This window comes from Bos mutus, chromosome 4 (assembly GCF_027580195.1).
Source record: "Bos mutus isolate GX-2022 chromosome 4, NWIPB_WYAK_1.1, whole genome shotgun sequence".
Lineage (NCBI taxonomy): Eukaryota > Metazoa > Chordata > Mammalia > Artiodactyla > Bovidae > Bos > Bos mutus.
Window position 1 is genome coordinate 113292161 of NC_091620.1, and position 25445 is coordinate 113317605.

Here is a 25445-nt window from a genome sequence, read left to right on the forward strand (position 1 = left end):
CTACAGGAGATGTGCTGCAGCATTTCAGGTCACCCCTGTACTACACCCCCGAGCTATCTCACCCATATCACAGGGTTAGACAGCCAAGGCCCAGAGAGGTTAAAACACACACACAACCTCACTCAGCTATTGGCCAAGTCTTGATTTTTACTTCAGTTTGGCTAAAGAACCAACAGTCTCTCAGTTTTCCCCAAAGATTAAAAACAAAAACAAAAGATCCCCAATCTCAAGGAACCTAGAAATAAATAAGAAAGACACATATGTATTTGGCATGCCATAAAACAAAGTGTCAGAGAAGTCAATGGCACCCCACTCCGGTACTGTTGCCTGGAAAATCCCATGGACGGAGGAGTCTGGTAGGCTGCAGTCCATGGGGTCGCAAAGAGTCGGACACGACTGAGCGACTTCACTTTCACTTTCCACTTTCATGCATTGGAGAAGGAAATGGCAACCCACTCCAGTGTTCTTGCCTGGAGAATCCCAGGGACGGGGGAGCCTGGTAGGCTGCCGTCTATGGGTCGCACAGAGTCGGACACGACTGAAGCAACTTAGCAGCAGCAGCAGCAAAACAAAGTATGATAAATTTGGAAAAGTAAAAAGCCATAGGAGAAAACCCAAAAGGAAGTAGCTCATTTAAGAGGCAGGTGTTCTGGAAGGTGGTCATGGTGTCTGAGTCAGGACCGAAGGAAGGAATAGTGTGTCCGCATGGAGAAGAACAGCCAGTGTTGCCAGTGGGGTGGGCTGAGGGTGCACAGACTAAAGGAGAGGCCAGAATGGGAGAGGCCAGTCTGTGCAGCTGGCGTCCAGGGGACATGTGTGCAGGTACAGTGTGAGCAGAAGCCAGAAGGGAGAGTGAGGTCTTGCCAGGCGGGTCCGTGAATATTGCAGCAGCAGCAGCTGGCCGTTCATTCTGTAGCCACACCAGGATCCGAAAGGGCCAGAGAGAAGTGCCGCAGCCACACAGCAGAGCCAGATAGACGATCAGGGAGAAAATGCGCAGAAAACGGCTTCTCACACCAAGGCTCCCGACGCTTCATTAGCGGCATGAGAAGGGAGGGGCTTTGCTAACTGGTCTTTGTCGCTGCACACCTGGAATCAACAGAACTCCCCATGTGGAAGATTCACATGGGAATGCAGGATCTTCCTGGGAACCACAGGTGCCTTCAGAAATCCTTTAAACCAGTATCTACAAAGTCCAACTCTGGACAAGGCACTTCAGCAGAACCTTTGAAATCATTAGTAGGACATGCTTCCTGCCCTTAAGATATGCATCATCTCAGAAGAAAGGGGAAAACTTTGATACACGAAGTAACACTTAGAAGGTGGCTTTTCTGTACAGGTGTGTGTTATGTTTCCCCTCCATTATCTCAAAACGTAAAGGGGGAGAGACTTGTTGCTGGCTCCAGTTTCACTGGCGTGTGACTTCTCTGACATTTCTGGATGCGCGCTGACCTCGGTTTCCCCCTCGGTGCCTTCGATGACTAGATGACACAATGGGACACGCACAGGATCCCAAGTTATCATCATCATCACTGTTATTAATTTTCATAATAATTATGCAAGATGGGCGTATGCAAACGAATAATCTATATTGCAAGGCTCTTACTAACTCGCCCACTGTCACAGGGCAAGATAAACCAAGAGGCAGAGCAGCCGCCTCACACCTGGCCACCCCCAGCGTCTGGGGACATCAGAACGGTTCCTGAAGGGGACCATCCAAAACAAGATGATCTTTATGGACCTACATTGCCAGCTCTGGTAAACGACAGTCTTTTTTAATTTTGGTCTTTTCTACAGACTACTCCATGAAATATTGAGGTTTTTGAAATGGCCCCACTCTACATCCTTCCTCTCCACTGCCCCTAGAAAAAAGCACCCCACCAAATACAACTGTGCACACTAAAACTGCACCCTAATAACAAGACTTCTGGTCTAAAGGAAACCCAGAGAAGTAAGCAGAGCAGAAAAGAGCTGTGACGGGGCAACAAGACCATGGGAAGCCAGAGTCCAGAAGGCGTTCCTTGATGCAGGGAGACGAAGGCTGGATTTTGGAGTCTCCTTCTGAGTCAGGGAACTGATTCTGTTTTTGAGGTTCAGGACTCTGGGGATCGTGGGTGATGTTTTGATCACATCTCAGGAGGCTTGGCCGTGTGCATACATGGTTCCATCTCCAAAGAGAACGCAGCCACAGTGCGTGTGCAGGTGGATTTCAAACCTCTCTGCTCCTCAGGGCATTTCCTCTCAGTTGTCATCTTCCAAGTGGACCAGGACACGGCTGGACCACTCAGCTTCAGTGCTGAGCAAGTATTCTTGCTCAGACACAACTGTTTAAAATGCACAATTTTCTGAAGCCTCACATCTCAAAAATATTGTCAAGAAAAAGCTAAACATAGAATTCCCATAGTATTAAGAAATTCCACTCCTGAGTATGTACCCAGAGGAACTGAGAGCAGAGACTAAAACAGCTATGTGCATACCCATGTTCTTCACAGCATATTCACAGCAGCCAAAAGGCGGAGGCCAACCAGGGGTAGGCTGACAGCTGAAATGGTAAGCACTTAGAGTCTGCAGACAACAAAATACGATTCAGCGAGAAGAACGGAATTCTCATACATGCTACAACCAAGATGAACCCTGAGAACATTACACTAAGTAAAACAAGCCAGACACAAAAGGACAAGTGAGTCCACTCACATGAAGTACCTAGAAAAGGCAAACAGAGAGTAACACAGAAGTTACCAGGAGCTGAGCGGATTCTCACTTAACGGTACAGAGTTTCTATTCGGGATGGTACAGAATTTCTCAAATAGACAGTGGTGAAAACTGCACAACACTATGAACGTAATGAATGCCATTACATCGTATACTTAGAAAGGTTAAGACAGCAAATGTTATGTTGTGGATAGTTTACCCTAATAAAAACACAGTTTTAAAATACTGTCCAGACAGTAATCCCAGCTATTGCAAAACCACCCACTGTCCAAGGAAGAGCAGCCCTTCTGTAGCCTGCTGCTGGGAAATGTCCGAAGCATGTTTAGCAACCCTCACACAAAAATAAGCTGCTTATGTTAGGAATGAGCTAACAGAAACCAGAGTGTAAATCCTCTTTACCAGAGGGAAGGAACAGGTCAAGGAAAGTCACAGCAAATCTTTTACTCTAACATCAAGTCCCTTGCAAAGGACCAGATCAAACACATAACAGACACCTGAGGCCGAGTCAGAGCCTCTGGATGCCTGAGGGTTAAGGAAGCACCAGAGAGCAGAGCTCTGTCTCTGTCAAGTGCTGTCCTGTGCCCCGAGGCATCTTGTTAGCAAGAACTTCCAGAGCGGAGGTACCAAGGGAAGGAGGGAAGGCTAAGGGATGCAGGAGGGGGTTCCCCACAGGGCAGGCTGCAGAACCACCCCATCTGGGAGGGCCACCACTTCTGTGCTGCACTGCGTGATGGCTGCAAACCCAAGCCCTGCCCCCCTACACACACACACACACACACACACACACAGAGTACGTGGACACAGACATACAGGGCTGCTGGGGCGCTAGATGGATGCTGAGCAATGTGGCACCTGAGACAGAGAAAAATAAAGAAAGCGTTAGTCACTAAGTCATGTCCTATTCTTTGAGACCCCATGGACTGTATGTAGCCTGCCAGGCTCCTCTGTCCATGGGATTCTCCAGGCAAGAACAATGGAGTGGGTCGCCATTTACTTCTCCAGGGGATCTTCCCAATCCAGGGATTGAAGCCGGGTCTCCTACACTGCAGGCAGATTCTTTACCTTCTAAGCCACTAGGGAAGCCCTGCTCTACTCCACATCACAGACCTGGAGAACAGGCTCCGCCCAGCCCTGCCAAGCCGGCCTCCAGGCTTCCATGTAAAACGAGAATCCAGCATCAGATATACAGCATGATGGCATTTTCTGCAAACTGCTCTTGCTTTTTGCCAGTTTTTCTATTTGACTGTTTCTCTCACACATAGGACTTTTCTTTCTTTCTTTCTCTTTTTTACATTAACCATGTGGTCCACTGAAGAAGCAAACGGCAAAGTACTCCAGTATTCTTGCTGTGAGAACTTTGTGAAAAGTATGAAAGGCAAAAAGATAAGACACTGAAAGTTGAGCTCCCCAGGTTGGAAGGTGTCCAATATGCTACTAGGGAAGTGTGGACGGCAATTACTCATAGCTCCAGAAAGAATGAAGTAACTGGGCCAAAGCAGAAACGATGCTCAGTTGTGGATGTGTCTGGTGGTGAAAGTAAAATCCAATGCTGTGAAGAACAGTATTGCATAGGAACCTGGAAGGTTAGGTCCATGAATCAAGGTAAATTGGACGTGGTCAAGCAGGAGATGGCAAAGAGTGAACATTGACATGAACTAAAATGGAAGGGAATGGGCGAATTTAATTCAGATGACCATCATATCTACCTCTGTGGGCAAGAATCACTTAGAGGAAATGGAACATCCCTCATAGTCAACAAAAGAGTCCAAATGCAATACTTGGGTGCAATCTCAGGAACAACAGAATGAGCTCAGTTCATTTCCAAAGCAAACCATTCAACATCACAGTAATTCAAGTCTATGCCCCAACCATAATGACAAAGAAGCTAAAGTTGAACGATTCTATTAAGACCTATAAGACCTTCTAGAGCTAACACCAAAAAAGGTGTCCTTTTCATCATAGGACATCTTAGTTCTCAGAAAACTAAGATCATGGCATCCAGTCCCATCACTTCATGGGAAATAAATGGGGAAACAGTACAAAAAGTGGCTGACTTTATTTTTTGGGGCTCCAAAATCACTGCAGATGGTGACTGCAGCCATGAAATTAAAATGTTTACTCTTTAGAAGGAAAGTTATGACCAACCTAGATAGCATATTAAAAAGCAGAGACATCATTACTTTGCCAACAAAGGTCCATCTAGTCAAGGCTATAGTTTTTCCAGTAGTCATGTATGGATGTGAAAGTTGGACTATAAAGAAAGCTGAACACTGAAGAATTGATGCTTTTGAACTGTGGTGTTGGAGAAGACTCTTGAGAGTCCCTTCGACTGCAAGGAGATCCAACCAGTCCATTCTAAAGGAAATCAGTCCTGGATGTTCATTGGAAGGACTGATGTTGAAGCTGAAGATCCAATACTTTGGCCACCTGATGTGAAGAGCTGACTCATTTGAAAAGACCCTGATGATGGGAAAGATTGAAGGCGGGAGGAGAAGCGGATGACAGAGGATGAGATGGTTGGATAGCATCAGCGACTCAATGGACATGAGTTTGGGTGAACTCCAGGAGTTGGTGATGGACAGGGAAGCCTGGTGTGCTGCAGTCCATGGGGTCGCAAAGAGTCAGACACGACTGAGAGGCTGAACTGACTAAACTTCATCACAGGGAACTGGAATGCAAAAGTAGGAAGTCAAGAGATACCTAGAGAACAGGCAAGTTTGGTCTTGGAGTACAAAATGAAGCAGAGCAAAGGTTAAAAGAGTTTTGCCAAGAGAACACACTGGTCATAGCAAACACCCTCTTCCAACAACATAAGAGAAGACTCTACACATGAACATCACCGGATGGTCAATCCTGACATCAGATTGATTATATTCTTTGCAGCCGAAGAAGGAGAAGCTCTATACAGTCAGCAAAACCAAGATCGAGAGCTGACTGTGGCTCAGATCATCAGCTCCTCATTGCAAAATTTAGGCTTGAACTGAAGAAAGTAGGGAAAACCACTAGGCCATTCAGTTATGACTTAAATCAAATCCCTTATGATTATACAGTAGAGGTGACAAATAGATTTAAGGGATTAAATCTGGTAACAGAGTACCTGAAGAACTACGGACAGAGGTTTGTAACACTCTATAGAAGACGGTGACCAAAACCATTCCAAAGAAAAAGAAATACAAGAAGGCAAGTGGTTGTCTGAGAAGGTTTTATAAATGGCTGAGAAAAGAAAAGGCAAGGGAGAAATGGAAAACCATAGCTAACTGAATGCAGAGTTCCAAAGAATAGCAACAGAGATAAGAAAGCCTTCCTCAGTGAACAATGCAAAGAAATAAGAGGAAAACAATACAGTGGAAAAGACTAGAGATCTCTTCAAGAAAATTGGAGATATCAAGGGAAAATTTCATGCCAGGATGGGCACAGTAAAGGACAGAAATGGTATGGACCTAATAGAAGCAGAAGAGATTAAGAAGAGCTAGAAAGAATATACAGAAGAACTGTACAGAAAAAGTATTAATAACTCAGATAACCAAGATGGTGTAATCACTCACCTAGAGCCAGACATCCTGGAGTGTCAAGTGGCCCTTAAGAAGCATTACTGTGATGAAGCTAGTGGAAGTAATGGAATTCCAGCTGAGTTATTTCAAATCTTAAAAGATGATGCTGTTAAAGTCCTGCACTCAATATGCCAGCAAATTTGGAAAACTCAGCAGTGGCCACAGGACTGAAAAAGGTCAGTTTTCATTCAAATCCCAAAGAAGAGCAATGCCAGAGAATGTTTCAACTAATATACAATTGTACTCATTTCACATGCAAGCAAGGTTATGCTGAAAATCCTTCAAACTAGTCTTCAATAGTAAGTGAACTGAGAACTTCCAGATGTACAAGCTGGATTTAGAAAAGGCAGAGAAACCAGAGATTAAACTGCCAACAATCATTGGATCATGGAGAAAGCAAGAGAGTTCCAGAAAAACATCTACTCCCTCTTCACTGACTGTGGAAAATTCTTAAAGAGATGGGAATACCAGAGTCCTTTACCTGCCTCCTGAGAAGCCTGTATGCAGGTCAAGAAGCAACACAGAACCAGACATGGAACAACTGACTGGTTCAACATTGGGAAATGAGTATGACAAGCCTATATATTGTCACCCTGCTTATTTAATTTTTACACAGCATACATCACGCACTATGAGGGGCTGGATGAATCACAGGCTAGAATCAAGTTTGCCAGGAGAAATATCAACAACCTCAGATATGAAGATGATAGCACTTTAATGGCAGAAAGCGAAGAGGGATTAAAGAGCCTCTTGATGAGGGTAAAAGAGGAAAGTGAAAAACCTGGCTTGAAACTAAACATTAAAAAAAACTAAGATTGGGGCCTCTTGGTCCCATCCCTTCCTGGCAAACAGAAGGGGAAAAAGTGGAAGCACTGACAGATTTTATTTTCTTGGGCTCCAAAATCACTGTGGATGGTAACTGCAGCCATGAAATTAAAAGACGCTTGCTCTTTGATAGAAAGCTATGACAAATCTAGACAGCATATTAGAAAGCAGAGACATTACTTTGCTGACAAAGGTCTGTATACTCAAACCTATGGCTTTTCCAGTAGTCGTGTACATAAGTGAGGGTTGGACCATAAAGAAGACTGAGAACCAAAGACTTGATGCTTTCAAATTGTGGTCCTGGAAAAGATTCTTAAGAGTCCCTTGGACCGCAAGGAGATCAAATCAGTCAATCCTAAAGGAAATCAACCCTGAATATTCAGTGGAAAGACTGATGCTGAAGTTCTAATACTTTGGCCACCTGATGCAAAGAGTCTACTCATTGCAAAGACGTTGATTTTGAGAAAGATTGAGAGCAGGAGGAGAAGAGGGCAGCATAGGATGAGATGGCTGGATGGCATCACCAACTCAATGCACATGAGTTTGAGCAAACCCCAGGAGATAGTGAAGGACAGGGAAGCCTGGCATGCTGCAGTCCATGAGGTCACAAAGAGCTGAACACAACTTAGCGACTAAACAACAACAGTCTTATTTAGAAACTTCCTTCTCAGCCTGAAGGTATAAAGATGCTCACTTCCCATTAGTTCTTCCTATTAGAAAAGACATAAAAGTATTGTTTTTAAAGAGTCACTGACCTGAAATTGATGATTGTGGATCATGGATGGCAGGGACCCAGGAGGTCCCCCAACTCCTGTCCTTGCTCAACTCTGGAGGAGTCTCAGGCCCCCTATCCTCAGGATCTGCCACAATTCCTCTGTGGGGTGCTGCTTCTGTAACTGTGTGGGTCTCTTTAGGGGATGTCTATCTGTCCACCCTTGACACAACAACATGCTTTGCTAACGGCAATGCCTCACAAGCAGCCTTGCTACCTAATGGTGAGAATCACCCTTTTCTGTCTCCATGTGCTTTGCTTATCTTCTAATTTGTCTCTGCTGTTATTGGCTTTCACTCGTCCATATTAGAGGAAAGAGCCATCTGTCAAGTCACACCAAAACGATTCAAAACTTGGTTTCAGCTGCACTAAATTTAAACTTGGGAAGATGTAACACTCTCATGATTTGTCTTATGATTTGTGAATATATGATTAGTCTCCACTTATTCAGGTCTTTTTTATGTCCTTTAACAATGTCAAGTAATCTAGTTGAATTTATTTCTAGATACCTTAAATTTTCATAATTATGTAAAGTGGGATTTCTATTTGCATTGTTGTTGGTATAGTCATTCAGTTGTGCCTGACTCTTGTGACCTCATGGACTATAGCCCACCAGGCTCCTCTCTCCATGGGATTTAACCAGGCAAGAATATTGGAGTGGGTTGCCATTTCCTTCTCCAGGGGATCTTCCCCACCCAGGGATCAAATCCGGGTCTCCTATACCGCCAGATTCTTTACCAACTGAGCCATCAGGGAAGCTGTTGCACAAGGTATTATTAAATTTTATCTGTTTATCTCACTTATCCACCAGTTTGAATGGTTTAAATGGGTGTTCTACATGGATAATAGTGTCATTTGCAGAAAGGCGCTGATTTCCTTTCTTCCTCTTGGTGTTTGTATTTCTCATTTTGTGTTTGTTTATGATACTGGTGAAGACCTCTTGTGACAGCAGTCCTTCCTGTCATTCCTGATTTTCAGGGACATACTCCAATATTTCTCCATCATGGATGCTGGTTCTATACATCTTCATTTCAGTTCAGTCACTCAGTCGTGTCTGACTCTTTGTGACCCCATGATTCGCAGCACGCCAGGCCTCCCTGTCCATCATCAACTCCCAGAGTTCACTCAAACTCATGTCCATCAAGTCGGTGAGGCCATCCAGCCATCTCATCCTCTGTCATCCCCTTCTCCTCCTGCCCTCAATCCCTCCCAGCATCAGAGTCTTTTCCAATGAGTCAACTCTTCCCATGAGGAGGCCAAAGTATTGGAGTTTCAGTTTCAGCATCAGTCCTTCCAATGAACATCCAGGACTGATCTCCTTCAGGATGGACTGGTTGGATCTCCTTGCAGTCCAAGGGACTCTCAAGAGTCTTCTCCAACAGCACAGTTCGGAAGGATCAATTCTTCAGCGCTCAGCTTTCTTCACAGTCCAACTCTCACATGACCACTGGAAAAACCACAGCCTTGACTAGACAGACCTTTGTTGGCAAAGTAATATCTCTGCTTTTGAATATGCTGTCTAGGTTGGTCAGAACTTTCCTTCCAAGGAGTAAGCGTCTTTTAATTTCATGGCTGCAGTCACCATCTGCAGTGATTTTGGAGCCCCCCAAAATAAAGTCTGACACTGTTTCCACTGTTTCCCCATCTATTTCCCATGAAGTGATGGGACCGGATGCCATGATCTTCGTTTTCTGAATGCTGAGCTTTAAGCCAGCTTTTTCAGTCTCCTCTTCTTCTTCGGTGGACTTTAAACAGCTTGCGGAGGTTTTTGAATTTCCTGAGTGGTCCACTAGTTAAGACTCTGCTCTTCCCGTGCAGGGGGCCCAGGTTTCATCCCTGGTCAGGAAAACAGATTCTACATGCTACAACTGAAAGATCCCACATGCCTCAACTAAGACCCAGGAAAGCGAAATAAATCAGTCCAGTTCAGTTGCTCAGTCGTGTCCAACTCTTTGTGACCCCATGGACTGCAACACACCAGGCTTCCCTGTCCATCACCAACTCTCGGAGCTTGCTCAAACTCATGTCCATCGAGTTGGTGATGCCATCCAACCATCTCATCCTCTGTCGTCCCCTTCTCCTCCTGCCTTCAATCCTTCCCAGCATCAGGGTCTTTTCCAATGAGTCAGTTCTTTGTATCAGATGGCCAAAGTACTGGAGTTTCAGCTTCAGCATTAGTCCTTCCAATGAGAGTCAGGACTGATTTCCTTTAGGATTGACTGGTTTCCCAGGCCAAATAAATAAATTTTTCCCAGGTCAAATAAATAAATAGATATTTTTTAAAAAAACAGGTCACAGCGGTTTCTTTCAATACAGACAGCCCCTGACTTACTGTACTTCCACTTACTGGTTTTCGACTTCACCGTGGTGAGAGTGATGCACATTCAATGGAACCTGCACTGTGAGTTCTGAGCTTTGACCTTTCCCAGGCTAGTGACACGCTGTCTAACCCTCTCTTGTGACGCACAGCAGTGAGCCTCAGCACCCAGGCAGCCCCTACAGTTACAAGGGGAAACCATCGGTACACTTACAACCACCCGGACTGAGACAACTGTTCTGCCACTCACTTCTAAGCATTCAATAAATTAGGTGAGATAGTTCATTATGAAATTGCTTTGTGTTAGACTTTGTCCAACTGTAATGTAACTCTTCTGAAAACCTTTAAGGTGGATGAGGCTAAGCTCTGGTTAGGTATATTAAAGGCATTTCTGACAATGATGTTGTCAACTTGCAATCAGTTTACAGGGGTATGTAAGCTGAGGAAGATCTGTCCTGCTTTATATATAATAATAGAAAGTGCGTGGTTGTTATTGTCTGTTTCTCGTTATATGAGTGGGTGAACTTTGTTAATCTTTTTGTTTCCAGTAAGATGATCATTTTCTTTTCCTTTAATCTTTTTGAATGTTAAATGTGTTCAGTCTAATGATGGAAAGCATCCTTACATTATTATGATAAACCCAACCTAGTCATAACATTTGTTTCTGTTTTATTTAAGTTAAACTGGTAAACTCGATTCATCAATGGTATCCAGACTTTCTAGTTGTTTGTTAATATGCGAAATAGGTCTGTACTTGAATTTCTTGGACTGTCTCTTGCAAAATTACAGAACATTATAAAATGGGCAGAAAAGCACGTGCCCTCTCTCTTCAGCCACTGGCATAAATAGAGACAGGATATTTTATTTGAAGGCTTCGTGACACTCATCTGCAGAACTCCCTGAGCATTTCTGAGGAGGTGGAAGTTCTAAGGGACTCCGTCTGTCAGGGTTCTTTCTTTAATAAAATTTTGTATTTCTCCAGGAGTCCACTATGTTTCTTCTTTTTCAACTCTCTTCACTATTTCCTCAGGATTCTCCACCTAAAATGTTTCAGTGCTGTCTACTCACAGAGCTGTATTTTCCATCAGGTCAACAATGTTTAATTCACATGGCACAGAAGAAAAATGCTTGGTTTTCAAAGGTAATCTCTAAGCTATTTCTTCTTTCATATGCAACCAGTTTTGTTGTCTTTTTAAAGACTTTTCTCTAGAGCAGTTTCAGGTTTACAATAAAATTGAAACGGAGATTCAGGGATTTCCCATTTATCTCTGACCCCCATACATGCATAGCCACCCTTCCATGATCCCCATCTCTCACCAGAATGGTACCTTTTTTACCAAGGATAAACCAACACTGATACATCGTAATCATGCAAAGTCTAGAGCAGACCTTAGGGTTCACTCTTGGTGAATTTTGGTGCACTCTATGGTTTTGAATAAATGTGCCCATTGTGATGTGCTGTGCTTAGTCACGCAGTCATGTCTGAGTCTTTGCAACTCCATGGACTGCAGCCCACCAGGCTCCTCTGTCCATGGACTTCTCCAGGCAAGAACACTGGAATGGGTTGCCATGCCCTCCTCCAGGGGATCTTCCCAAGCCAATGATCAAACCCAGGTCTCCCGCATTGCAGGCAGATTCTTTACTGTCTGAGCCACCAGGGAAGCCCAAGAATACTGGGGTGGGTAGCCTATCTCTTCTCCAGGGATCTTCCTGCCCCAGGAATTGAACCAGGGTCTCTTGCACTGCATACAGATTCTTTATCAGCTGAGCTACCAGGGAAGTGATGATGTCCAGCCTTATATCACACAGAGTATTTTCACTGCCCTAAAAATCCTCTCTGTTCCGCCTATTCATCTTTCCCCACAGCTGCCTTTGGCTATCACTGATTTTTTTTTTTTTCTTTTAAACCATCTCCATAGTTTTACCTTTTCCAGAGTATCATATAGTTAGATTTGCACTGCATGCAGCCTTTTTCAGACTGGTTCTTTTACTTAGTAATATGCAGTTAAGATTGTCTGCATCTTTTCATGGCTTCGTAGCTCATTTATCTTCAGCCCTGAATAATAGTGCGTTGTCTGGGTGTCCCACGTTTTATTTTTCCATTCACCTACTGAAGGACATCTTGGTTGCTTCCAAGTTCTGGCAATTATGAATAAAGCTGCTATAAATATCTGTGTGCAAATTTTCATGTGGATAAAAATTTTCAACTCCTTTGAGCAAATACCAGGGAACATGACTGGCTGTTTCATATGGTAGGAAGATGGTTTGTTTGTAAGAAACTTTCAAACCATCCTCCAGAGTGGCTGCACCATTCTGCATCCCCACCAGCAAAGATAAGAGCTCCTGTTGCTCTATATTCTCTCCAGCATTTGGTGTTGCAATTTTGTTTGTATATCTTTGCAGTATATTAATTATCCATTTACTGCATAATTTCACATTTACTGGCATAAAGTCATTCATGGTTTTCTTATTTTACTTTTTTAATCTCTGACCTGCTGTTCATATGATTCTCCTGTATGTCCTTCTTCCCCCTGAGCATTTGTGATTTTGGTAGATTTTAGGAAAGCACTGGCTTTGGTTCTGTTCCTGTCTATTGATATTTTCTTCATCATTTCAGTAATTTCTGATCTTAATTTTTGTAGTGACTTCCTTCTACATTCCTTAGAGTTATTCACCTTTCATTCTTCTAATTTCAATTTTTCCTCCTTTCAAAGATCAGAAATTTAGTTTTAAACACCATTTTGGTAGCACTATATAACTTTTCAATCTATAATAGATGTCCTTTTTATTCAGTTCTAAGCAACTGGTATTTTCAGTGATTTGCTCTTCGTGCACATGTGGTAAAGTTATGTGTACACAAATATGCTTACACATTTTGTTTTGAACTTTTTCTCTTGACTTCAGATTTAATCATGCTGGGTCAAAGACCATGGCATGCATGAAATGGACGGCTTAAAATTTAGTTCAACTTCCCATATATGGTCAACTTTTTAGAGTTATACAGATTTTAGAGAAGAATCAGTCTGTCTCTTAGGTGCAGGGTTCTGTGTATTTCTACTAATTTGAACCTATCAATACTGTTAGAGGTATTCTTGGAATTACACCTCATATTTCATACCTTGTTTGACATCCTTTTTAGTTCATATCTTGTTTTTATTCCTTTTTTGCTTGATGTTGCTTGTTTTTTTAATAAAATATAGATTCCCTTATATTTTTTTCCTGCTAGGACATAAACTAGATTATAGACATATTCTTGTGTGTGTGAGAAGTCGCTCAGTTGTGTCTGACTCTTTGCGACCCCATGGACTGTAGCCTGCCAGGCTCCTCTGCCCATGGGATTCTCCAGGCAAGAGTACTGGAGTGGGTTGCCATTTCCTTCTCCAGGGGATCTTCCCAACCCAGGGATCAAACCCGGGTCTCCTGCATTGCAGGCAGACACTTTATCCTCTGAGCCACCAGGGAAGCCTACACATATTCTTAATTATAATCAATAATTTAGTTGCATCTAATATTGAGAAACCTAGACAACGTATTAAAAAGCAGAGACATCACTTTGTCAACCAAGGTTCGTACAGTTAAAGCTATGGTTTTTCCAGTAGTCATGTACGGATGTTCGAGTTGGACCATAAAGAAGGCTGAGCGCTGAAGAATTGATGCTTTCAAATTGTGGTGCTAGAGAAGACTCATGAGAGTCCCTTGGACAGCAAGGAGGTCAAGCCAGTCAATCCTAAAGGAAATCAATCCTGAACATTCATTGGAGGGACTGATGCTGAAGCTGAAGCTCCAATACTTTGTCTACCTGATGTGAAGAGCCGACTCATTGGAAAAGACCCTGATGCTGGGAGGGACTGGGGGCAGGAGGAGAAGGGGACAACAGAGGATGAGATGGTTGGATGGCATCACGAACTCAATGGACATGAATTTGAGGAGATAGTGAAGGACAGAGGAGCCTGGTCTGCTGCATTCCATGGAGTCACAAAGACTTAGAGACTGAACAACAACAACAATATTTTGAAACACATAACTATCTTTTTTTCCTCATGTAGTCTCAATTACTCTACAATCTTCTTACCCTAACTAAAGTCTTATTATGATTTGACCACACATTTAAACACACAATCCCACTGGCTAAATACCCAAAGTTTTAGTTTTACCTTATTCGAACAATCCACATGGAATCCAACTCAAGACTCAGAACCCCTGTCTCAGTTTGTTATCGTTCTCATGCTTCGGGCCTTCCTCACCACTCATATTTCTTCTCCTAGAAGTACAACTTTTATTCACTCTTCTAGTGAGGATTACCAGTAGCAAAGAAATGGCAACCCACTCCAGTATCCTTGCCTGGAGAATCCCATAGACAGAGGAGCCTGGCAGGCTACAGTCCATGGGGTCGCAAGAGTCGGACACGACTTAGTGCACTGTCTTTCTCACTAGTAGCAAACTGCCTCAATCTTCATCTGAAAGCTTTGTTTTGCTTTCACGAGATGGTGGTATAAAATTTTAGATGAACAGATCTTTTTCCCTCAACAGCTTGACAAACTCCAGTATCATTCTCTGGCTCCTATAGGGCCCACATCACCCATCCGTCCATCGGCCATTCCTGGGCTGGGAAATCTGTCGTTTCCCTTCAGAGTTTCTCTTTGTCTTCCATTTTCCAGAATAATGCAAAACACTCTTGGATGTGGGTGAATCTCCATTTTTCCTCTTAGTCTTCTGAGTGCAGCTGGGATTCTGTCTTCTCAGTTCTGGCCCGTTCTCCACCAGCATCTCTTCAAATCCCACCCCCACGCCTTCCACTCTCCTGTCCCCATGGGTGTCGGTGACTGTGTCCAGTGCTGGAGGGAGGTGACTCAAGCTCACCCATTCTTTTTAGACCAAATCCAGCATTTTGGAAATGGCAATGGCTATTCATCTCATTTCCCAAACTTCTCAGGGTCCCCATCTTCTTGTTTCATTTCTTCCCATCATATTTCATAGTTTCTTGTCCTCCTTGGTGGATGTTATTCTTGCATTCATCTCCAGGGCATTACAGACACACTCATCTGTGTGTCTGTGTGTGTAAAGTGGCACTCTCACCATCCCAGGAGCTGCAGTGCCTACTAGTAGACAGCTGCCCATGCTGGTGATGCTGGCTTGTAGGGGCATCTATGCTGCACTGGGCTTGTGTGTTCCCTGCCCATCCTCCCAAGTGCTTAGGGCTTGGAGTGCTCAGGGGTGCTCCTCAGGGGAGTCTGGGGTGCTGTGGGTCTCTGCCTAGGACCATTTTCCAGGGTCTTTCAGGCGCAGGTTGAGGTGTACCCTGCCCTAGCTCCCAGCGAACTGTATGAGTTTGGTCCCTACTGTTCCCTGGGGCCTGAACTGCCCGCCATCAGTGGTGCCTTTGGAGCCTGCAGCCCACTGGGCATGGCGTCAGCATCACTCACTGCTCTGCAGACAGCTCCAACTTGTGTGAGCCAGGCGGAGTCCCCTTGGCTTTCCTGTTTTGTGGGCTGTGTCTGCAGACTGACTGAGGATGGAAGGGGAAGGTGGTCCATGTCACGATGGGCCTGACCTCTCTGGGAAGCTGAGTTCACCATGGAGTCACGTCTGCTCACTTCCCCATGCCTGGCTGCAGTTCCCAAGTCAGGGCAGACCCCAGCTCACTCACTCCCTGTTAGCAGAGAAATGGAATCTTCCCTAAGTTTCAAAGCCAACATGATCAAATTGGTACTCCTACCCTTGTATCACCTACTGCAAAGGTCTTCTGAAAGGGGACCCTACAGTTATGCTTGACACAGGAATCCTGACTGCTTTTAAAATCTTCTAATACTTGAGAACACATCCTTTTGACTTCATGGTCACCTCCCTGACTTTACTATTGCTGAATTTCACTCTCTTTCTCCTTAGGTAATTAAGAAAACCTAAGTATTCTAACCCCTACCAGCTCTAAACCCTGCAATTTCTGTTACTTAAACTCTCCAACAGGGACTTCCCTAGTGGTCCAGTGGTTAAGGCTCTCCCTGGCAATGCAGGGGACACGCTGCACCCAGGTTCGATTCCTGGTCCTGGAAGATACCACTTGCCATGGGGCAACTGAGCTTGTGCGCCTCGGCTACTGGATCCCACAGTCCAGGGCCCATGAGCCACAGCTACAGACGCCTGCACACCTACAGCCCGTGAGCTGCAACAAGAGCAGCCACCCCAACAAGAAGCCCCCACACCGGGACTAGAGAGGAGTCCCCGCTCACCGCAACCAGAGAAAGTGCATGTGCAGCAATGCAGATCCAGCGCAGCCAAAAGCAAAGCGCTCTAATCATCTAAAGCGCCCCCTGTGTGCTTTTCCTGTCCCATCACACGATCAGAACAATTCTCTTCCTAAACCCTGGACTACATCAAAGCTTGGGCTTATGAGACCTAATTTACTAAGTCCTTGTATCTCTTTAAGACATTCCCTCCTCCCCCATGGTGAGTCCATCAGAAATTCACCAGAAGGAATAGAAGGCATCTCTACCTGGCTAGGTAAACAGCCGCCAAGTGCATATAAGCAAGACTATCAGAGTGGCCAAAAAATTCATTCAGGGGGAAAAAAAAAAATTTCATTCGGTCTTAACTAAAGGACACATTTTTCATTTTCACTGACAACCACAGTGAACAATGAATTCAATAACCGAATTAATTTTTTGGCCATCACAATAGTTTCACTGCCAATAAAAATGCCAAAAACTAAGAAGATCTCCCCATGGAGGAGCCCTGAATATGCCTTTAAGGTTATGCTTAAGTTGAATCCTGGGAAAACTCACATGAAATAGATTTTTAAGTTTCAATCACTGGAGTCGGCTCATTGAAAGAAAACTCTATGAACATATAACCAAGTACCTCTCTTTTACAAAATGTGTTTTCCTTAAAGGGGTAAAGTCGAGCTGAGACCAGCATCTTCTTACGTCAGTGCCAGGAATGGATTCCTAAGACTGCGATGCTGAGCACCGCTGCACAATATAACGGGAATCACAGCCTGGGTCAGGGGAGCGCTCGGCTCCATCCTTACCTTGGTGGCTCGCCAGCCGGTCGGGCGGCGCTGGGAAGCCAGGTCCTGCCAGCTCCCCAGGACGCTGAGGAGGTGTCTGCTCCACCTTATCCTGCAGAGATGGGTATGGAAAGGCTCTGGTCAGAAGCAGCACTCCACACCCGCCACACCCACCACACCCACTTCACACTTGTCACACTCACCACCCCCAGCACTGCTTTTCTTCCCCCAGTTCTTCCTTCCTTCCAATTTTTACTTTTTTTCACTTTAAATGACAGTTGTTTAAAACACACTGTAAAAGGAAAATTAACCACGAGAATGGACAGCCTGCTTGGCAAGGGAGTTGGAAGAAAAGTTACTCTTGTTTTCTGGCTTAAATTGCTTTCCCTGAATAGCAATTCAAAAAGAATTATTGTCAACGGCAGGATTTAAGCCAGGAGTGCAGAGAATTAGCATTCCGTGGAGCACAGGATTTTCTGTAACAATTACCGGTGATCACGCCCTGGGCGGTCTGTCCCCTGGGATGCAAACACCCAACGACCGTTTTATAACCAGACCCTCCACAAAGCATCAGCAGCTCAGAGGCATTAAAACAATTTTTTTTCTAATATTATAGATTTATTCAGACTAAAACTTTTTCTTACACCAGTTTTAATAAGTTATATTTTTATAGGAGTTTGCCTATTTTCATCTAAAATTTCAAATTTATTGTCAAAACACCCTCTGATTTTATGATCTGAAGAGACATCACTATTATTTTGCTGTTATTAGTTGTTGGTAGGATTTTTCTTGATTCATTTCATTGATTAGTGAGATAAACATTTTATTGATATTTTCAGAGGATAACTTTATAGCATTTTTGATCCTCTCTACTGTCTGGTTTGTATTCAGTATTTTCTCTCTCTCTTTTTTTTTTTTTTTTTTAATTTTTATCAGAGTCTAGTTGATTTACTGTGTTAGTTTTGGGTGCACAGCAAAGTGATGCAGTTATACAGATCTTCATTCTTTTTCAGATTCTTTTCCTTATAGGTTATTACAGAATACTGAGTAGAGTTCCTTGAGCCACACAGTAGGTGCTGGTTGGTCATTTATTTTATACATAATGGTGTAAATATTCAGTGGCACTTTTCAGACCTCAGGTAAAGATAAAAATTTTCAGTAAAAGTTAAAACAGTAACTTAAAACCAAGCCCACAACTCCAGAAAAACCTCTTCGTGGGATTATAATCAATCCAATGAAAGACTCAATAAGATGTGGAAAATGGGCCTGTAAACTCTTTACATGCTGAGAGGAAAATATTAGCAGTGATTAACCTGGGGTGAAGAGATAGCAAATTTCTCTGGCAGATTAAAGAAACTTTGGGAATTATTATAATGCACGTTTTATCTCTGTAATTAGGTTTTAGAACTGTGTCAGAAAGTATAAGATTTTCATGGAAAAACCTATTAATAAAAATTAACATGAACACACAAGCAGGTGCCATCAGCAACCTCCCCTTCCTAGTACTGCAAAGCTCTGCAGGTGCGAGATGCCCCCAGTCCACGAGCGCCAGCATCCTGCGGCGCTTCCTCTGCCAGCTGGCCACAGAAGGCACAGCCACCCAGCACCACCCCATGACTAGAGGCAGCCCTGAGACTGGAGCCCAGGCAGCCGGGCTTCAGAGCACACATGCCTTCCCTCCCATGCTGCCCAAGAAACTCCAAAAAAGCACATCATTCTGACAGATGCTTCAGGGCCTGAATGCCCCCTAGTCAGTGGCTTCTGCACCCAGAGCCTCTGTCTGCCTGAGTGAGAGGGGACGGTTGTGACTCCACTCTCTGTCCACAGGGTGGGTCTGGTCCACACTCTGCTGGGGGCCACCGTGGGGAGCACTGCTCAGAGAGCCCAGGAGGGAAGGAGATGCTTGCTCCCCGGGAAGGCACAGTGGCCTTCACACCTCCCTCCAGAAAACCTGGGAAGAGCAGACAAAGACCTCTGAAGGAGGGAGACTTTCACTTGCTTCCCTCTCTCTGTTCTCTCCCTTCGAAAGGAATGGCCAGCTCTCTTTCGGTTTTTAAAACCACAGATGTAACGCTTGCCTGTTAGGAAAATCTAGATGCTAAGGGACTTCCCAGGTAGTGCCAGTGTAAAGAATTCACCCGCCAGTGCAGGCGATGCAAGACACACAGGTTCAGTCCCTGAGTTGGGAAGCTCCCCTTGAGGAGGAAATGGCAACCCACTCCAGGATTCTTGCCTGGAGAATCCCATAGACAGAGGAGCCTGGTGGGCAACAGTCCATGGGGTCGCATTCAGACATGAATGAGTGACTGAGTACACACAGATGCTAAAGAAAAGGATAAAGATAAAAATTAAAATGAACCTCTTTCACCCATGGATGTTATCCAATCAGTTTTTGATCTGTTCTTTCAGAGGAAAACAAAAATCCACACACAGGGTATGCGCAGATGCAATGTCTGAATTATTTAGGGACGGCGTCTATGCTACATTTGAATCACATGGGGGTTACAAATGATCCTGATAAGAACGGAATCACCATCATGACACCCACTGCTGTATTTTAACGCATCTTTTCAAAAATTTCCATGGCAACAAACGTTCCCCAACAGCCCTTTCAAAATTCTAGCATACCACATTAAGTAGCCATGTAACATGATTTCTTTCATTAATACCCTACTGGCAAATGTACAATTTGTTAAGAAACTTAAGTTTTTGATTAGGAAAGAAGGGAGAAATTGGTTTCGAGGACATGGTGTCTGGGAGCCAAAGGGATGCTGGTAAGACCCCCCTGAGGTGCTGAGAATAGAGCTAGATTGCCAAGCCTAGAGAGCCGAGCGGTCCCTGCCCGCCCCCGGATTCAGCAGTCTCCCCATCTAAGGTCACCCACCCACTTCTACAGCTCCACAGTCCAGTGTTCTCCGTTCAATCAGCCTTTACCATCTGAGAGAAATATTTTTCCTTTTTCCCCCAATTTTAAAACTACCCATATAAGTATTTGAAAATACAAAGTAGAAATAAAAATTCGCCTAAATTCTATGGACATGAATATGAACAAACTCCGGGAGACAGTGAAGGACAGGGGAGCCTGGCGTACTGCTGTCCTTGGGGTCGAACACAGTCAGACATGACTGAGTACCTGAAGAACAGCGACCCATGACAGTGGAGTAAGGCAGCATTCTTCTGAGTTTTGCACCTTCACCACGCACAGCTGGACACTGTGCATATCATAGGGTGTAAACAATTTTCTGTTCTGAAAAAAATGTAAATTTTCCCCCAATTTACATCACAAAATGTTCTTTTTAAAAAAAAAAATGGTAAGTATCATTTTTCCAGATTCTAAACTACTCTTGGAAACACTTTCAGTCATTTGCAAATTTCGGGTAATATAAATACAATCAAACAAACACCTTTGTGCATAGAACTTGTCCACATTTCTGATCGTTCTCTTAGAATCCCCAGAGTAGAAGGAGCAGGTCAAAAGTTATGTGCTTTTTGTTTTGAGTCTGGATACACTGTCCAGCTCTCATTCCCAGGTTACCCTCCACTGGAAACAGAACAGCTGCCTTCCCAGTTCCCAGGTACCGGCAGGTGGAAGGTAACAATTTTGGAACTTTTTCTTGCCAATCCCAGAGGCAGGCAGTGGTTTTCACAAGAAGGTCTTAAATAATGGAGTTGAACATCAGCCCTTTGTCTTTCTCCTTCTGGATTATCCTGTGACAGGCCAGCTGGAGCAGTGCAGGTTTTCCCAGTCCAGCCCTCCATGAAGGAGCCTCACACCATCACCCAGCTGAGGGTTTAGGGACAGTGTCCAGACTTGCTGGGTTAGGTGGCAAATCTAGAAGATGGGCTACACGACCCCTGCAGGACGCCTGGGCGGTCCCGGCTCACCAGAAGCATCATCAGTCTGCTTCTTAATGCTTCCAGGATAAGCTCTTTAAAATAATAAGAAACAAAGCTTGATCCCTTTTGTAGCGAGTAATTTTCCCACCTTGTTTGAAATTTACTCATATTTTTGATTCTCAGAGTTTAACTCAATGCAGCCAAGTTTCCTGAACTTTTGTTTTAGGCTTATTATTTTCACCTTGAGAACTGCTTTCACTCATTATAAAGAAAAATAAATAACATCCTTTATGTGTTGTCCTGGTTTCTTCTCCAACCAGAAGCATTCCCTTTCATTTCTCTGCCATTTATATGGCAGGGCACAAAAAGATGAGGCCATAAACTGACCAGTCCATACAGGCCCATTTATCACTCAATCTTCACTCTCATCACACATTACAACCTATGCAGACAAGGGTTCGGCATCCTCTCAGAGACACAGAGCTGCCTCTTCCCGGGTGAGCACCCAGGTTTCCACGCTCACAGCTGCCTGGCATGTTCATTATCAGCATCTTTCCCCTTTTGCTGCTTTGACGTGAACTCCTCAGCTGTTTTCTTCTAAGTAAGTGGTATCAACAATAAAAAAACTAAAAACAGAACTACCATATGACCTAGCAATCCTACTTCCGAGCACAGACCCAGAGAAAACCGTAATTGCAAAAGACACATGCACCCCAATATTCACTGCAGCACTATTTACAACAGCCAAGACACAGAGGCAACCTAGATGGCCATCGGCAGATGACTAGATAAAGAAGACGTGATGCAGGTATACAATGGAATATTACTCAGCCATAAAAAGCAATGGGATTTTGCCCTTTGCAGAGATGTAGATGGATCTAGAGGCTGTCATACACAGTGAAGTAAGTCAGAAAGAGAAAATCAAATATTGCATATTAACATACATACGTGGACATCTAGAAAAATGGTGCAGATGAACCTATTTGCAAAGCTGAAATAGAGACACAGACATAGGCAATAAAAATATGACCATCAAGAGAGGAAAGGTCGGGTGGTGGGAGGAACGGGGAGACTGGGATTGACAAATACGCTCTTCATATATAAAACAGATAACTGGTGAGAAGAGACGGCATAGCGCAGGGAACTCTACTCAGTGCTTGTGGCGAGCTAGGTGGGAAGGAAACCCAGAAAAAGAGCGGGGGTATGTCTTCATGTAGCTGACTCATTTTGTTGTACAGCAGGAACACAACACTGTAAAGCAACTCTGCCCCAATAAAAATTTTCTAAAACAATAAATAAATAAAAATGAAGTTAAAAAAAGTATCACAGGAAAGAACAAATCTGACCTCATATTAGACCTATTTCTTTTACTTTTGTATGCTATTGCTCTTGCCTCCAGCTAAGAACGTTGCTTATAATCTGAAATACACAGGGTAGCCCATTCTCAAGGCTCAGACTTAAGGGAATCACACTCCTCCATTAATATAGAGACAAAAAATTGCAGGAGAATAACATTTGTCTTGCTGGAGGTTTACAGGAACATCGTGACCTGACCTACGTGGACAGCTGCAAGAACCAAGTAGTCTGACACCAAAAACTCTGCAACAGCCAACCACCCCTCTCCCTCATCTGGCCTTTAAAAACGCTTTGCTGAAATCCTTCGGGGAGTTCACGGTTTTGAGAGGCATGAGCCACTCATCTTGCATGAGTTCAGTTCAGTTCAGTCGCTCAGTCGTGTCCGACTCTTTGCGACTCCATGAATTGCAGCATGCCAGGCCTCCCTTGCATAGTCCTGCAATAAACCTTTCGCTGCTCCCCAAATTCTGATGTTTCAATATTGTTAGGCCTCCCTGTGCATCTAGCAGACAAACTTGCATTTGGTAACAAAAGTTTACTTAAACTATTAAAACTTCTTGTCCAGAATATTTCCTTACATTTAAGTAATGGTTACCCATTACTAATATGAAGGTTGCGGGTGGGCCATCCGATTAAAAGCAGACCACATAAGCATAGAGCATAAACCAGGAAGTTGAGCCCCACCCCCCACTCCATGCATCCTGGGGGCTGGCATGACCCGCTGAGTACATAAGCACTGGGGGTTTCTGGTGGACACGCCAGTCTGAGACCCAGTCCAGCCAGGCGCTGACACACTGCCCTCCTGAAAACACCCCTTTCCACTGACGAGCACACCAGACCCCACTGAGACCTTGCTCCTAAGACAAGTCACCTTCCAACCTAAGTTAAAGGCAAACTTGTTTAAATAGTGTGATCAGATTTAGCTAATAAAAATACAGGATGTTCAGTGAAACCTGAATGTCAGACAAACAACTAGTAGTTTTTTTGGTGTAAGTATGTCACAAATGTTACATTGGGCTTATTAAAAAAAAAAAAGTTTGTGGTTTATCTGAATTTAACTGGGCATGCTATACTTTATCTGGCAACTTTATACCTAAAGTAACATTGGAAATCTGGCAGGTTTGCATGACAAATTACAGCAGTAAGAACAGAATCTTGACAAATGCCTTGTTTGTTCATATATAAAACTGCCATATCCAGAGAGCAGAAGTCAACATAGAGAAGCTTCAGGCAAGCATTCCATTATCTTGCAAAGCCAAGAAAAATGTAATAGTATGGAAAACGATGGTGTTTATAAACTAAAGGCAGAGCATGAAGGCAGCCAGGAGAAGCGCATCACGGCTGTAAAGAACAGAAACTCCCCACATGGCTGGAAGGCCAGGTATACGGAAGAGACACAGACACACACTGATGGAGGCTAGGGTGAGCGCAAAGGCTTCTCGCTGGCTGGCCTGGTCTCTTCCAGGGCTAGTTGAGCCATCCCGGGTTGGTCAGGGATGGCTCCCTTATGAGTCAGGAGGGCAAGACAGCTGGGCCATGGCCGGAGGCCAGCAGGATAGAGCCTCCTCATCTGCAGAAGGCCTGGGGGACGCAGAGGAAGGCATGGATCCTTCCCTGTAGGACACAGCCTCCTCATATGCAGAAGGCCTGGGGGATGCAGAGGAAGGTGCGGACCCTTCTCTGCAGGACACAGCCTCCTCATCTGCAGAAGGCCTGGGGGGCACAGAGGAAGGCACGGATCCTTCTCTGCAGGACACAGCCTCCTCATCTGCAGAAGGCCTGGGGGATGCAGAGGAAGGTGCAGAGGGATTGGGGGCAGGTGAAGAAGGGGACGACAGAGGATGAGCTGGCTGGATGGCATCACCAACTCGATGCGCATGAGTTTGGGTGAACTCCGAGAGTTGGTGATGGACAGGGAGGCCTGGCATGCTGCAATTCATGGGGTTGCACAGTCAGACACAACTGAGCGACTGAATTGAACTGAACTGAATACTCCAAATATCTAAAGAACTTATGCAGCTGAGTAGCAAAAAGAAAACAAAAAACAAAAAAACACCCCATTAAAAAAAATGAGGAGAGGAGAATGGCGGCTAAAAGTTTCTACAGTAACAGCCTCCAAACCTATCAGGTGTGTGTGACTTCCTGCTTTCTGGAATGGACACTAAGGCTGTGAATATGTGAAAAAGATTTCACGATTTTATGTCCAACACATCCAGGAATTCAAGAGAAAGAAACTCTTGCTAATGGAGGTCATTAGCAGCTGCTGAAGGAGGAACTGACCCGTGTCAAAAAGAGATCTGCCCTGAGCCTTTGAAGTAGGAGCACTGACTCCAAGACCCTACACAACCAGAGAACTAACCCTAGGGAGTATCAACTAGTGAGAACTCACACAAAGGAAACCACTTGAATACAAGACCCGGCATCACCCAACCACCAGTAGCACCCTGTGCAGGATGCCTCCTCTAAATGACAAACAAAACAAAAATATAAAACCAATCATCAGCAGAGAGGATTACCACCTCACTCAGCCCTGCCCATCAGCAGGGGTTGGGAGGGAGGAACTCAGCACAAATTTCACCCTATATGAAATACACAAACCACTGGACCAACCTTAGGAGGGCAGAAACCAAAAGGAAGAAAGAATTCAACCTTGAAGCCTGGGAAAAGGAGCTGCAAAGACAATAAGTTAAAAAAATAATAATGAGAAGGCAGAGAAATACTACACAAATGAAGGAAAAAACTAGAAACACAGAAGTCCAAACAAATGAAGAGGAAATATGCAAACCACCTGAAAAAGAATTCAGAATAATGATAGCAAAGATGATCAAAAACCTTGAAAACAAAATGGAGAAAATGCAAGAATCAGTGAACAAAAACTAAAAGAATTAAAGAATAAACATACAGAGACAAAAACACAATTACTGAAATTAAAAATACTCTAGAAGGAACCAATAACAGAATATCTGAAACAGCAGAACGAATCAGTGAGCTGGAAGATAAAATGGTGGAAATAACTTCTGAAGAGCAGAATAAAGTAAAAGAGTGAAAAGAACTGAGGACAGTCTCAGAGAC

At 44.1% G+C, this 25445-nt stretch overlaps 1 protein-coding gene across 7 annotated transcripts in view; it reads right to left on the bottom strand.

Moving 5' to 3' along the window:
* The window catches only part of GRB10 (growth factor receptor bound protein 10), a 218390-nt gene that overhangs the window by 90033 nt on the left and 102912 nt on the right, over positions 1-25445 (bottom strand). For all 7 annotated transcript variants that reach the window (XM_070369916.1, XM_070369917.1, XM_070369918.1 and 4 more), the window contains one exon: positions 17202-17292. In XM_070369916.1, the coding sequence (XP_070226017.1) occupies positions 17202-17292 (91 nt within the window). The remainder of the gene's footprint in view (positions 1-17201; positions 17293-25445) is intronic.